This window comes from Stegostoma tigrinum, chromosome 4 (assembly GCF_030684315.1).
Source record: "Stegostoma tigrinum isolate sSteTig4 chromosome 4, sSteTig4.hap1, whole genome shotgun sequence".
NCBI lineage: Eukaryota > Metazoa > Chordata > Chondrichthyes > Orectolobiformes > Stegostomatidae > Stegostoma > Stegostoma tigrinum.
The window spans coordinates 129351149-129365545 of record NC_081357.1 but is presented as its reverse complement, the minus strand read 5'-3'; the positions used below and the strand labels follow the sequence as shown (position 1 = coordinate 129365545).

Sequence of the window (14397 nt, the reverse complement as noted above, 5' to 3'; positions counted from 1 at the left end):
GCTTCATTGAATGATTTTCCTTCTCCTCAAAGTTGCAACATTCACTGTGTAATATTCAGTTCCATTCCATTTGGAAAACATTTAAGTCTTGTCGCATAGACACAAATGTTACTTATGCAAAGACTGCAATAATCTAAGGTGGTTTCTTACCACATTGTCACAGATTTGGGGATGGTTGATTAAATCATCTCTAGGGAGTCCAGCAGCTGAAGGCATATCATGAGACAAGAATGGAAGTGGGCCATTCACCCCACTGAGCCTGCCTGCCTTTCAGTTCAGTCATGGCTGATCTGATCCTCCACTCCACTCAAAATCCTTGATTTCCTTACTGACTTTAAATCTGGATCTCCGCCTTGAATGCACTTAACAAACCAGCATCAAGAGCTCTCTGCAGTAAAGAATTCCAGATTCTGTGCCCTCCAAGAAATTCCTCCTTATCTCCATTTTAAATGTTATTCTGAGATTATACCCTCTGGGCCTAGATTCTCCCACAGTGGGAGATAATCTCTTTGGATCTAGCCTATCAAACATTTCAAGAAGGTTGTGCCTCATCTTTAAATTCTAATGTGTCGGCTCATCCTCCTTTTTAACCTTTTTGTGCTTGAAATACTACATCGATACCCAGTATCAGCCATGAGTCTTCTCTGAACTGTCTCCAGCTCCTTTGGTAAGGGGCAAAAACTGTTTATGATACAACAGATTTTTTTTGACCAGTAGTGTGCTGATTGATTATGTGGAACTCTTGATCAAATGTAAAAGCACATAATGCAGGGGATATACATGTCACTGTTACACTTTATTTCCAGCATAATGCTTTACTTCTGAGGAAGGGTCACTGGACCCAAAATGTTAACTGTTTTCTCCTTCACAGATGCTGCCAGACTTGCTGAGCTCCTCCAGCAACTTTGTTTTTGTTCCTGATTTACAACATCTACAGTTCTTTTGGTTTTTACTTTACCTAATAATGTCACTTTGCCTTTAAATAAAACATCGGCAGAAAGCCTTCTCACTTGCACCCCCAACTGACCACTTGGATATGTGGAGGTTATGATTAATACAGTAAACGTCTGGTCTTCAAGGTGTATAACATTTACCGGCTTATTGAATGCTAGTTCATAAGGTGCCAATCAATACAAAGTTTGCCATATTTCATCTGCAGTCTGACTAGTGCCTTGTAGAGTCGTAGCAAAACCTCTCTTTTCATGTTCCATTCTTTGAAATAAATGCCAACATTCCATTTGTCTTCCCTGTTACTCATTGAACTTAGTTGTTGTTAGCTTTTCGTGATTCATGCATGAAGACTTCCAAATTCCTCTGTTAAAGTTTTCCACAGTCTTTCACCTTTTTCTTTTGCAGGTCCTCTGTTATTCCTGCTGAAATGCATAACTTCATTTTCCCACATCGTTTTCTATCTAATTATTTTTCTTACCCCCTCACTTAAGCTGTCTGAATCCCTTTGCAGACTGTCACCTTCCCACCTAATTATCATCTTTTGACAATTTGAGTACGTTCACTTTCCTTATCCAGCCCTGATCCCTGTAGCACCATAGTAATTGCAGGTTGCCGCCCTGAAAAAAAACTCCTTAAAAATCCAAGTATTATATCTGCTGCTTTGCCTTTTTTGGTTCTGCTTGTTAACGCCTCAAAATTCTAGTAAATTTGTCAGGCATGATCTTCCTTTCACGAAGCCGTGCTGACTCTGCATGATATGTATTTCTAAATACTCTGCTATTACGTCCTTTTATAATGGGCTCTTTACATTTTCTCAATAACAGGCCAATAGTTTTTTTGATATTCATATCATGAACAGTGAAATACTTTGCCTGAATAAATGCAGCACCATCCCTTCCAAGAACAGACTCTTCAGAATATTAGAACCTGCAAGTTCTCCAAGTCACAGCCATCCTGATTTAACACCAGCCCACGCCATTAGAATACACTGTAGTTTGAGGAGATTGCTCACTACCTTTTGTGGGCAATTGTGAATAGGCAAATAGTAACATTTTCATTCAAAGAGTGGATGGGTGGGACTGATGGGTTTGTTGCTTTTTTTCCAGTGAGTTGCCACAAACAGTGGACCTGATTGCTTCAAATCAGAACCCATATAAAATTGTCATTGCAACTGACCTGAAAAAGCATGACTGATTCGGCATCTCAATTTTTAGCATTGCTTGTTGAATAGTTTTTTGGGTCCTAGTTCCAACTGTGGGTTTCGGTTGGATCAGATTAATCTAATCTGGGGGGGAAATGACATCTATCATTACATGTCAGCTTTCTGTAGAAGGTTTTGTCATCCTGTATTTCTGGCTAAGATTGTTTAAAAATACTTGTATCTGATATTCCAGTCCTACGCTTCACTGTTCTTAAAGCGATGTCCAATCTTCTATCAGTTAGCTACTTAACTTTCTACCACCTTGTGGAAATACAGAACATCAACATAAGAGCTTCTTTTTGTTGGAATGGTAACTCTTCCTCCTCTTTTTTTCTTTGCTGTCCTGCTCGCACCACCACCACCCACCACACCCCCCCCCCCTCCCCCCCCCCCGGGGGTTTGGAACTGAGCTGAAGTTGTGTTAAACTTTGGACTTGAGCAGCAGCTTTGTTTCTTTAAGCAATAGCTTTGTTTTTTTAATCCATTTTGTTTATGGGAAATTGGCCTGGAAAGTTGACTTGTTCAAAGAAAACTGCAGACATGTTGGCACGTGAGATGTGCTGTATTTGAGGGCTGGCAGTTGCTTGGATGCTAAAAGAGGCCATCAAAGGAGGCTGCGACTGACCAGTCAAACAAAAACTATGATTTGGACAGAAGGCAGTGTTGCTGCAAAAGCTGCTGAATGGCATTTTGGTTGCTTTCTAGTTATCCTTTGGTTATTGTAAGATCTGAGAAAAGAATCTAAATCTGTAAGAGAAGACCTAGAAGTCTCCAGTCAACAAAAATTTACGTATACTGACTAGTAATTTTGGAATTCAAGCAAGGTCTACAGTCCTAAATGTCTGTCAACAACTCATCATCCAGAGTCCACTGCATGAAGGTTTAGCAACCATTCTTCAAAGCTGCTTAAGTTGGAACATTTAAAATTGTATCCCTTATCACACTTCCATGTGTGAGGGTTAAGATCAAAGAAGATTGTGTTTAAACCAAGTCCAAGGCTAGGTGGATTGGCCATGCTAAATTGCATGTAGTATTCGGGGGTGTGGTTTCACTGTGCTGGAGTTACAATATTAATGTTCTTAACTATGTTTAATCACAATTTTTGGGCTGTGAACATCTTAATTGTATTATATTACAATATTCAGTGTTTGAGAGTCTGTCTTGCTGGCCTAGTGTCATAACGCAGGGTGCTGATCTTCTTGTCACTAACTGTTGTGTGCATGAAGAGTTCCACAGTGTGATTCCTGCATTTTTTTTTTTATTTGGAGGAACGTCTGGTCCTGGCTGAAATGTTGATGGGTCATGCAGGCTATCAGGCATGACAAAAGATTGGATACTCCCCTTTCTCATTTGAGCTGCTGTATTCAGGTTTTTAAATTGAAACTGAGTTTCATGGAGGTTGTTACTTCAGCTAATGACCATTTAGTTAGACCAGGTATTAAGTGTAATTTTCATACACAGGACTTGCCCGAATAGTATCCGGTTCAAGTCTGAGACATGACATGAAATTTAGGGTTGGAGACAGAGTTCTGTGTTGTATGAAATTGGCCAATCAGAAGCTTAAACTTCAAGGCAATTTTCAGTATGTCGGTGCCTCTGAATTTTGAGATCCTGAGATAAATTCCACAACTTGCTTGCAATCCTTGAGCTAGATTCTAGATGTTTAATTTTACTGGACTTGCAACAGCGAATTACAAATTAAAATTGGTGGGTATATAGAGTTCCTCAGATTTTTTAAAAAGAAATCTGCATTCCGTTATTGATTCAGACTTGCAAACAAATATTAGAACTTGTTTATGCAAAACTTATTCCTTATCAGACTTTTAACCGTGATTTTCATCAGTAATGTACGTGACTAAAGGAAAGTATGGCTGATGTATCCAATGCTTATCAAACACTTTCAAAGAGAAAAAAAAATTGCTCCTTTTTTAAACAGGTGAGTCCCTACATGGCTACAGAGTTTGCATTCAGGCTATATTGCTAGACAAGCCTCATATTGGAACAATGAATCTTGGAAAGGTAAGCATGGGTTGCACAACATGTAGCAGCTTTTGTTTGAGATATTGATGTTCAAGCGTAGCAACAAGCTTAGTGGAGCTTTGAAACTTGCAGGTTTTTATCAGCAAATGGCATTTTCCAATTTTTTTTGTCAAATGTTGACTAATTTAAGTGGATTAAGAGAATGCAATTGGAGTAGTTTAGTGAAGAGATTTTTGAATGACGTTACAACTTTTTGCTTTTCCCTGAAATAAGTGGACTTTGAAAATTAGTGGTTAGACATGAAAATGTCTGGTAAGTGGGGTCCTCCCAACAGAAGGATGGTAATTTAGTCAGGATTGGATTTAATTTTGTTCTTAGTGTATATAGATGATTTTGGACCTGAAAGTAACACAATTTGGCGGGGGGAAGCCCATAATCAAAACGCATTGCAGAGTATGTGATTCCTTTTCTGGTAGGTGGTAGACCTGTGTGTACAGGGTAAAACTACTAATTAAATGTAATTGGATACTTGTTCATAATTTTTGTCTGACTATAAGTGCCTCACCCACAAGAGGACACTGTATAATAGGTATCTGGTTATTTGAACGAACAGGATTTCAGACCGTAATCAGATCAATCATGACCTCCCCTTCAAAAGGTGAAGCATGCATAAGAGGCTAAATGGCCACACACCTGTGGGGCAAGGAGTAATAAAATGGTGTGCAGATTTAGGGCATCAGCGTAAAACAAGTTGTTTTCTCACCATACTTGTCACACCAGTAATTCAGCTTGAACTTTCAGGTGTAAGACTTAAATTCCATGTTTAATTACTAAATATTCGTTTTCTTTAAATGCTGTTGTTAAGCTTAAGCTCCTTGTGGTCCGTTTTATTTTATTGTATTCTTGCTTTAATTAAAGTGCTGCTTTTTAAAAATTTCAGTATCTGGAATTGCTGAGATCCCAGTATAATAAACCAAATAAGTGCCTCAGCATCATGTGGGCCTTGGGACAAGCTGGAACTGATTTAGCAGAAGGACTTAAAGGTAAGGAATTAATGAATTTTAATTTGGAAATGCTTTGCCTTAGCAATAGTATCTGATTTTTTAAATTCACTCTTTCAGTAGCATATTATTTAAATTTGAGATTTTACAAATGCACACTTTAATTTTTTTTAAGTAGACCATAATTCTTAATTGAGCTAGATTAATTAGTATCAACTTTATAAAAGGCTTTCTTTATTCTGTATTTTGGGGGGGAAATACCTTGGATTAATTAAATTAAAATGACCTTATTTGTATGGCTTGAGAGAAACTCAGTGACTGAAATGGGGTGTGTATTTTCTCTAGTTCCATTACTTTAGTCATAACACAAATTTGATTTGTTTTATCAAGTTCCTGATGTCGCCCAGAATAGAGATTAATCAATTAGCATTCCTTAACACAATTGATGCTTTCATTTGGAATCTTTAAAAATGAAGGTGCAGAACTCTAACAATTTGTAGCAAAATGGCCCAAAAAACTCAAACCAGATGAGCAAAAAGAAACTGATTTTTCTTTGTAGTGATTTATTTTGGCCATTAGTGGTTTGTTCACAGGAGGGACAGGAAATCTGTGCAATGTTTGGACTGCTGTTCATCGGGTGTTCTGATACAGGTCACAAGACACACCCCAGAGGAATCCTTTCTTTTTCATTCCAACTTTTTGAAGTCCATATTCTTTTCCTGGTCTTTGTTTTTCTCCTTCCATCTTGCAAGCTTGTTTCAATTTTTTTTTCTTTTCTTTTCTTCCCCACTGCCTTGTCAAAAGTCTTTACTGAAGCCCATGTGGACAACATGAACTACACCACCCTCATCTACATGTGTCATATTGTAAAATTCAATCATTTGCTAGCTTTCAGGGAAGATCATGTCTATGCTGACGATCCTTGATTGATCATTGACTCTCCAAGTGGTTATTATTTCTTTTCTAATAGTTCCTTTTATCACTGTTTTAAAGTCAATATCCTGTTATTTCCTAGTTTATCCTTCACTCTTTCTTGAAAAATGGTGGCACATTAGCTGTCCTCCAGGCCCCAGCCACTCCTGTGACTAAAGGGGATTTGAAGATTTTAATGCCAGAGCCCCTGCAGTCTGCTTCTAAGCCTCCACAGTGGTCTGGGCTACATCTCATCTGAGCCTGGGGACTTATCCACTTTCATATCTGCTATTCCCTTCCACTTTTTCTACTTTGAAGTGTTGTACAATTCCTCAATTGGGTTGCTATCTGAACTCCTTTTTAACTCTAACTTCAACTTATCTGTCGATTTCCAGCCATCTCACCTTGGTTTTGTTTCTGTTCGAAGATTGATCGGGCTTGTATTTTCCAGCTCCAGAAAATTCTTAGCGCAAATGTTGCTCAATGCAGCAGAAACCTGGTGTTTTTTCCCCACTTTCCACCATCCTTCAAACTCAAAAAAACACTCCTAACACTGTTCTTTTCCTCTATTTGTGGTTTTTTTAGTGTGGCTTAACATCATGCTTCCTGTATTGGGTGTCAAAGCTCTGTCTGCTTATGCAATTAGCTATTTGGATCGATTGCTAATGTGAGTATATACAGAACTATTTAAATGAGAATTCTCAATGTGCAAAACCTGTAAAATTCACAACATATGAATCAGCTAAATATCTCAGGAATTTAGTAGAGACTTTCAAAAAGGAAATGCTGGGTAAACTCTGACCTGATCACATCTGTGCAGAAAAAATGTCCAATATGACCTAAAAAGAGTTTTATTTTGGAGATGTTTGCTAATCTTTTTTTCCTCTGCCTGTTCAATATTAGATATTGCAATTAGCTTTAACTGACACTTTGATTTTTGAAGTATGCAATCTCACATACCTGGCACGAGTAGCCCAGTGGTTAAGTGGACTTGCAATCCAAAGATTTGGTTCAGACGTGTTGCATCAAGATGTGAAATTGAAATTAGGAAATTCAACAGCCTGTGCATGGAACTTGCTGACTTTTTGAAACCAAACTGGCTGCCCACTTCAGACCATAACGCATAGGAGCAGAAATTAGGTCATTCAGCTCACTGAGTCTGCTCTGCTTATCAAGCATGGCTGATAGATTTCTCAACCCGGTTTCTCCCCGTAACCCTTGATCCACTTGACAATAAACAACATATCTATCTGCATCCGAAAGATACAGAACAAAAACCGCTTCCTGTAGGCATTCATACAAAGTTGAAGTGAAGAATTAGGCCTGCTTTCACTTGACCCATCTGGGAATGCCAAACACCAAATGCCAAATTTTTTTTTTTAGAACCACTTCATTTTAGAGAGCATGACTTCACTCCAGCATGATATTCAGGCAACTGATTTTTGCTCCCTCTAATTACATCCCTATCCTTTGAAAAGTGTGTTAAACATAGGAAGGTGTTGCATCTTTTATAATACAAAATATAATCTCAAAGATTTAATTTAATATTTCCCTTCCCTACCTTTTAATTTTTCAGGATGCATTCTAATCTGTCCAAGGGATTTGGAATAATTGGACCAAAAGACTTTTTCCCATTGCTGGACTTCGCTTACATGCCCAACAACTCACTTTCACCCAAGTAAGTTAGAATTTTAATTTGGTACTCTAAGGAAACTGCAAGTTTGAGGTCTGTCCTCCAATTTTTTTTTTGTGATTCATTGACGCATTAAATTTATTTCCAACTACATAACTTGCACAACAGATGTTACTAACATAAGGTTAGTTTTCAATATATTGAGGTGTAGTTACATTTCTGCCTCCCTTCAGTGATTTGGAAAAAGTGGCGTTATTATCTGTGCCTTTCATATTTAAAATAAAAGCAACTGCATTTTCTTTTAAAGGCTGAAAGAGCTCAGTTATGAGAAGATGAAGTCCCAAGTCTTGCAATGATCATATTAGTGACAATTTACAAGTGTATTGGTATTCTTTTTTAAGATGGGGGAATGCAAATTGTGAATGTTGTAAACTGGACCTTTCATAGTTTAAAATAACCATTTAGGACTTGATGTCAATAGAACAAGTTATTGGTTTGCAACAATCTCCATGTAATTCTTGTGACTTTAGGGAAGTGATGAAATTGGTTCCTTAGCTTCTCTGTCAATTTTCTGGTTTTCTTTCAGCTTACAGGATCAATTACGCCATCTTTATCCTCGGCTGAAAGTGCTGGCATTTGGTGCAAAACCTGACTCTACACTACACACCTACTTCCCCTCTTTCTTATCAAGAGCAACTCCCAACTGCCCTCCAGAGATGAAGAAAGAGGTGCCTGCTGTTATGTCTCTAAAATATATTTTAATACGGTAAAAATTTAACAAACCACTTTGGGAGAACAAGTACCCAGTTTTGCTGCATTGTTTCCCATAAAGCATTCATAACAGTTAACATTTAAGATTGATCCAGACTAGTCTAGGTTTGTAACATCTCTTGCAGATTTTGGTTTTGTTTATAAGACTGAAGGAAAGTTTGTTTTGAAATTTGAAAAGTTGCCTGGACTACATCCTTAAAATATACAATGCTTGAGGAAAAACTTTGGATTGTTGTTAATATCAGTGAAACTAGCTTCCAATCCATCATAAATATCTTTTACCAACAATCAAAAGTGCTTTCAGGATGGGACATTTGAATTCTTAATTTCTACATTTACAGTTGAGGAACATTAATTGAAAATAGTTTTTATTTTGAAAGCAAGAGCTACATATATGACAATAAGCATGTGTTCAGTGCAGTTCAGTTGCTGTAAAACCAGTCTGAAATTATGCACATTTGGGCACCAGTCTTTTTCTTTTTGCCTTTTGCTGCTTCCTCCTCCTCCACCATCACCACCACATCTTTGTTCCAATAGCTTATGCACGTTACCTTTCTCGGCTCTTGAAGATGCAGTTGGACAAAGTTCCAGATTGTCTGTGTCTCATCTCTTTAAGAGGTCAGCTCTGGGTTGAAATGTGGTATAATGAATGAGCAAGAAGAAATTGCCAGCTTGTCACCAATTTTACTTTCAATCATCTCTTTACTGGGTTTTCTACTTGTGCCAGCCAAGAACTTGAACTTAAACCACAACTGATCAATTCAAAAATGTATCTTTTGGAATCAGAATATTTTGGGAGCAAGAGTAGGCCATTCATCTCCTTGAGCCTGTTCCACCATTCAGTGAGATCATGCCTGATATGTAGCTTATTTTCATAGACCTTCCTTTGGCCCATATTCCTTTTATACTTTTTTTGACTTAAACAAATGTAAAGATAAATTTTTTTAAAAATTTAACAACAGATACAGCATCCATTGCATTATACATCCTTTGAAGTATGGTGCCCAAATCAGCTCTACCATCCAAGTGGGGTCAAATCAGGATTTTGTACAGCCACAGCATAACTTGTCTATATACTCTGGTCCTCAAGATATAAAGGCTGGCATTCCACTAGCCACTTTGATTTATTTTCTGCACCTGTTCATGACATTTTAAAGATGAATGCACTTGAACCCCCAAGTCTCTTTTGGGTATCTGCCATCTAGAAAGTTTCCTGACATATCTGTTTTGGTCCAAAGTGAATAACCTTCCATTTTCTTACATCGATCGCTCTCTTATCGGTCAAAATTTGCCTTTTCACTTAGCATAAAATTACAAAGGGCTATTGATAGACTATTATTTAGAAAGCTGCCTGACTTTTATCGTTGGAAAATTTGGACATAAGACTTCCTATGCTATGTTCCAACTTAATAATATGAATAATTGCCATAACAGTTCTTTTGAGATATCACTGGTCACATTCTGCCATTTTGAGTACTACACATTATCTGTACTTTTCTTGTCACTCAGCCAATTTCCTGGCCATGTCAGTATTTTGCCCTCCCCTGAAGTGGAAACCCACAGTATTAACACTCTGTCCTTTGTGAACTTTTAATCTAGAATTTTGTAAAGTTTTGAAGTAACCTGAATTCTGTATCTCTTGAATTTATTTATATTATGAAGTTAACAAATGTATTTTTTTTCCCCCTCTTGGCTTTCAGCTCTTGAAATGTATGGTTGAATGCTTAACCACAGATTCTAACAGTTTCAGTGTATGGAGACAGCTGTACACCAAGCATCTCTCTCAGTCCAGGTGATTTGTTTAACACTTAGAGCAGAGCATGGGGATCTGTGAGTAGGAATGGATAGAAATCCGTGTTTTTGTTAAAGCAATTTCAGTCATCTGTGTCCATGTAAACTGATGTAACTGGTTGGTTTTGTCAAACCTATATCAGATCACGTTGCTAACTTGAGTTTAATTTTGTAAGCTGTTCTATTTGCAATTTCTGCAGCTTCTTGTGAATACTTATTTTAAAAATTCTTGACTGTTTCTTTTCTCTTTTGAATAGTTTACTTTTCAATCATTATATCTAATTTTCCCCAAGCTATCTGTCACAATGATGGCTGAACCTGGTTAGGAAAGTGAGCAACAAAATTACTTGGGATTGTTCATATGCTGTCTCCCCTCCAAATTAGACAAGAGTTTTCTGAAACATTTCTAGTTTACTTGTAATTCAGTGAAGAAACCTGGTTCTAATTCTTCCAATTTTACAAAGTAATTCTGAATTTTCAGCAACCTAGAGTATCTTTAATTACATATTATGCTGATAGGTCACCAGATGATAATGTTTTGGTGTGTGACATGATTATACTCTTTGGTTAAATCTTAATTTTGGATCACAAATGGATGCAAGGAGCTTGTAGAGTGAAGGAGTGTTTTTTTCACAGTAGTTAATGCATTCTGATATTTTGCTTAAATTTAATTTGCTTTGTTAGAGCTTTCAAGTAAAGCAAGGCTGTTAAGGGACATCTCTAAATATTTTTGACACAAAAACATCGACATTAAGGTGTTTTAGAGCTTGTTGCACACCATTACATGTTAGCAGTTGTTTCACAAATTTGGATTTCTGTTAGAACTTTATAAAATGGAACAAAATGCAGGAGAAACTTCACAGGTCTGGTAGCATCAGTGGAGTTGATGCTTTCAGTCCAATGAGACTTTCACATCTAAATGTCTGCAATATCTCCACATTTGCCTCCCTTCAGAATACATAATTTAAGCTGAAAGCATACTCTTTAGAAAAATTTTGACCGACTACTTTATCTGGCACCTGCTTTTGATGTTGAGCTTTTTAAAATTTGTGTCCAATTCTTCTCTGCCCTTCTCTCCATCAAAAGGTCAGAAATGGGCATGTTAGTGCAATGTTCAGTACCATTTGTGACATCCCAGTTAATGAAGTAGTCCATGTCTGAATCCAGTAAAACCTGGACAACATCCATGTTTTGGGGTATGCAAGTGGCAAGTACTTATTCATGTTACAAGTGCCAGGAAATTATAATGTCTAATAAAAGAATCTATCCATCGCCCACTGTCATGCAGTGGCATTACCATCACTTAAATCCTTCACTGGCAATATTCTGGTGGTTACCATTGACCCGAAACTGAACTGGGTGGGCTCTGTTTTCTGATGAGCAGGTCAAACCGAGTAATCATGCAGTGAATAACTAGGCTGCCTACCAGTTCCTGTAGACCAGTGTAGCCAAATACTACTTCTCATATGCCGGGTTGACTACAACACCACAGCCCTGGCTTGACATCATCCAGGACAAAGCAGCTAGCCCAATTTGGCATCACATTCGCAAATGTTCACTCCCTCCACCACTGCTCACCAGCACTGTGTACCATCCACAAGATGCACTGCACAATTTCATCTGAAGTCGTTTAGACAGCACCTTCCAAACTCTGGGGTACTGCATCTACGCTTATCTGCTGCCTTTCTCCTTCCAGATAAGAGAAGACCACCACCTGCAAGTTCTCCTCCAAACCACTCCCCATCCTGACTTGGTGCTGTACAGCCATTCCTTCCATGTTGCTAGGTCAGAATTCTAGAACTCCCTAATGGCATAGGGGGCTATACTTGCATCAAATGGATTGTAGTGGCTCAAGAAGGCAGCTCAGCATCACCACCTCCAATCACCCAGCTGACATGCCACGAATTAGCAGTTAACTTTTTTTTTGCTGCACTGTGCCATCCCAATTCAGTTTGTTCTCCATGTTTTGCAGAATCAAGTCTGTAGTTCCTGATCTCTCTTCACTTATGAATGTCGTATTAATTCTTAGTCCTCTTTTTGTAACACTTTTTAGCTGTAATATTGGTTGCATTTAATTCAATTAAATAGTTTTTTTGTTTCCTTTTCAGTCTCTTGCTAAATAATCTTTTGGAAATCTGGAACAACCTTCCAGCAAAGGTAACTTTTTCCTTTTTTTTTCAACTACAGTTAATACTTTCAGCTGCACATCCAGAAAATGCTTCTTTTTAAATTGTTTTTAAGCAGTATAGTTTTGTTTTCATTTCAGATGCCTTTTTTTTTGCCATGAGTAATTATAGACTTGTTTTCTGATCAAGGTACAAAACTCAGCATATCTTTTAGCCTTCATATTAAATGGATTGGGAAAAGGAACTTCTTGCAGATCAGACATAATCATCTAAAGTTCAGGGTGGTCTGCTTTGGAATTCTTCCCTAACTTGAAATTTTGCAAAACTCTTATTCAGAAGGGTCACGTAACTACTAAACAACTGATCCTTGTGGATTTAGTTGACTGCTGTCTAAACTCTTCTTTGCAATGTAAGAGTGCCTTTTGCTCTGATGTAATGCTTCATTTTTCTACTTTTATCTATTGCTGTACTATTCCAATAACTTGATTTACTGATAATGTAGATTTTTCTATTACACCTGCTTACATTTTGCTGTAAATCTCACTTTTCAGGTGCTTTACATTGGGCTTTTTTGTTTTAACTGTTACGACAACTAGTTAGGTAAAAGTTAGCAAAAGTGAGTAGGTTCTGGGTGAGCTACTTTTCAGATTGTAGAATAGTAAATGATCAATCCAATAGCAAATTATTATTTGTATCTCTTAATATGCTCCTATTTTAACAAATGTGGTGTTCTAGCCATGTTATGTGCAATACTTTGTGTGTCTCTCCATGGTGATTGACACAAAGCTAAAAACTGAAGGAAGTTAGTGTTCTTGAATGTAACTTACTAATTATTGACTGCTATCATTTTCTCCATTAATATGCACATGCATTACACTTATAATACTGAAACCGAGTCAGTGTAATGTTGGTATTTATTTTCTGTGCAATGCCTCCAATCCCATGTCTGCTTTGTTCCTATCTGCTTTCAGCCCCATAATGCCCCATTTGCAGTTGAGTTTGCTCAGCTAGCTGGTCCCAAATTGTGCATTATGAAACATTTTTGTTGAGTATTATTTGCTAGTCTCAATGGGGGAAAAATGATGATGGGCTAAATTTTTATATGGGAAGACTCTTAGACTTGTTTGGTTGGACCTGGATGCAGAAGTCTTATAATTGTTTCCAACAAATTTAATTATTGTCACTAAGGATAATTGAATGGATTGAATCACACAGGAGGTAAAGCCAACTCAAGGCCATGTAATCTCAAGTTACAAATAAACCCCATTTTTGGCTATAACAAAAGCCTTCATCTGCAGTATGCGAAGTCATAAATTGATGGATAGATATAGATGTCGAAGGGTGGATAAGATCTGCAGTTCTTATGATCAGCAGTTTTAAAGTATGCTGCAACCAATAGTTTAAGTAATTTGCCTCTAAAAGAAAAAAACTGGGCTCCAAGAGCTCCTCTGTGGTGGTGGTATCCATATCAATGAACTGGGAGGCCTGAGTTCAAGTTTCAGCTGTTCCAGACACGTGTTACATCTGTGAACAGTTGATTTGAAAGTATCTAATTAGCCTCCTGCATGGTCTTGACTGGCCACCTGCTTCAGGTTGGAGGTGGGGGATAAAATGCGTCTGTTCTGAGTTTTTCACTATCAATTGAACAATAAACTACTTAAAAACAAGGTGTTTATGGTTATGTGGATCTGAACTAGCCATTTCTTCAATTTTGTTTTGAGAGTAGCCACTTGAAATTCAAAAGTATTTCTCCTACTTGAATAGAAGCATCTCATGTAGGAGTAGGAGAACTATTTTAGATTTCTCCCCCCCCCCCCCCCCCCCCCCCCCCCCAAATCTGGATGTGCCCCCTGAGGTCGGCCCTCAGTAGATACTGGATGAGTGCCTGTAAGAGTGGAAGGGTCTTTTCAGTTTAGATTGGGAAAGAAGTGACTGGATTTGGAGAGACTGGAACATTTTTGGCATTGCATTTGGATTGATAACTTTTTTTTTAAAAGGGGTGGCATCTGTGGATTGAGAGGACCAAAAGGT

The 14397-nt window shown here is 37.8% G+C and overlaps 1 protein-coding gene across 1 annotated transcript in view; it reads left to right on the top strand.

Moving 5' to 3' along the window:
* tmem214 (transmembrane protein 214) overlaps positions 1-14397 on the top strand; it is a 42213-nt gene that overhangs the window by 15055 nt on the left and 12761 nt on the right. The window contains exons 5-11 of the mRNA XM_048531494.2: positions 4089-4171; positions 5073-5175; positions 6631-6712; positions 7622-7723; positions 8265-8406; positions 10150-10241; positions 12349-12397. Of these exons, the coding sequence (XP_048387451.1) occupies positions 4089-4171; positions 5073-5175; positions 6631-6712; positions 7622-7723; positions 8265-8406; positions 10150-10241; positions 12349-12397 (653 nt within the window). The remainder of the gene's footprint in view (positions 1-4088; positions 4172-5072; positions 5176-6630; positions 6713-7621; positions 7724-8264; positions 8407-10149; positions 10242-12348; positions 12398-14397) is intronic.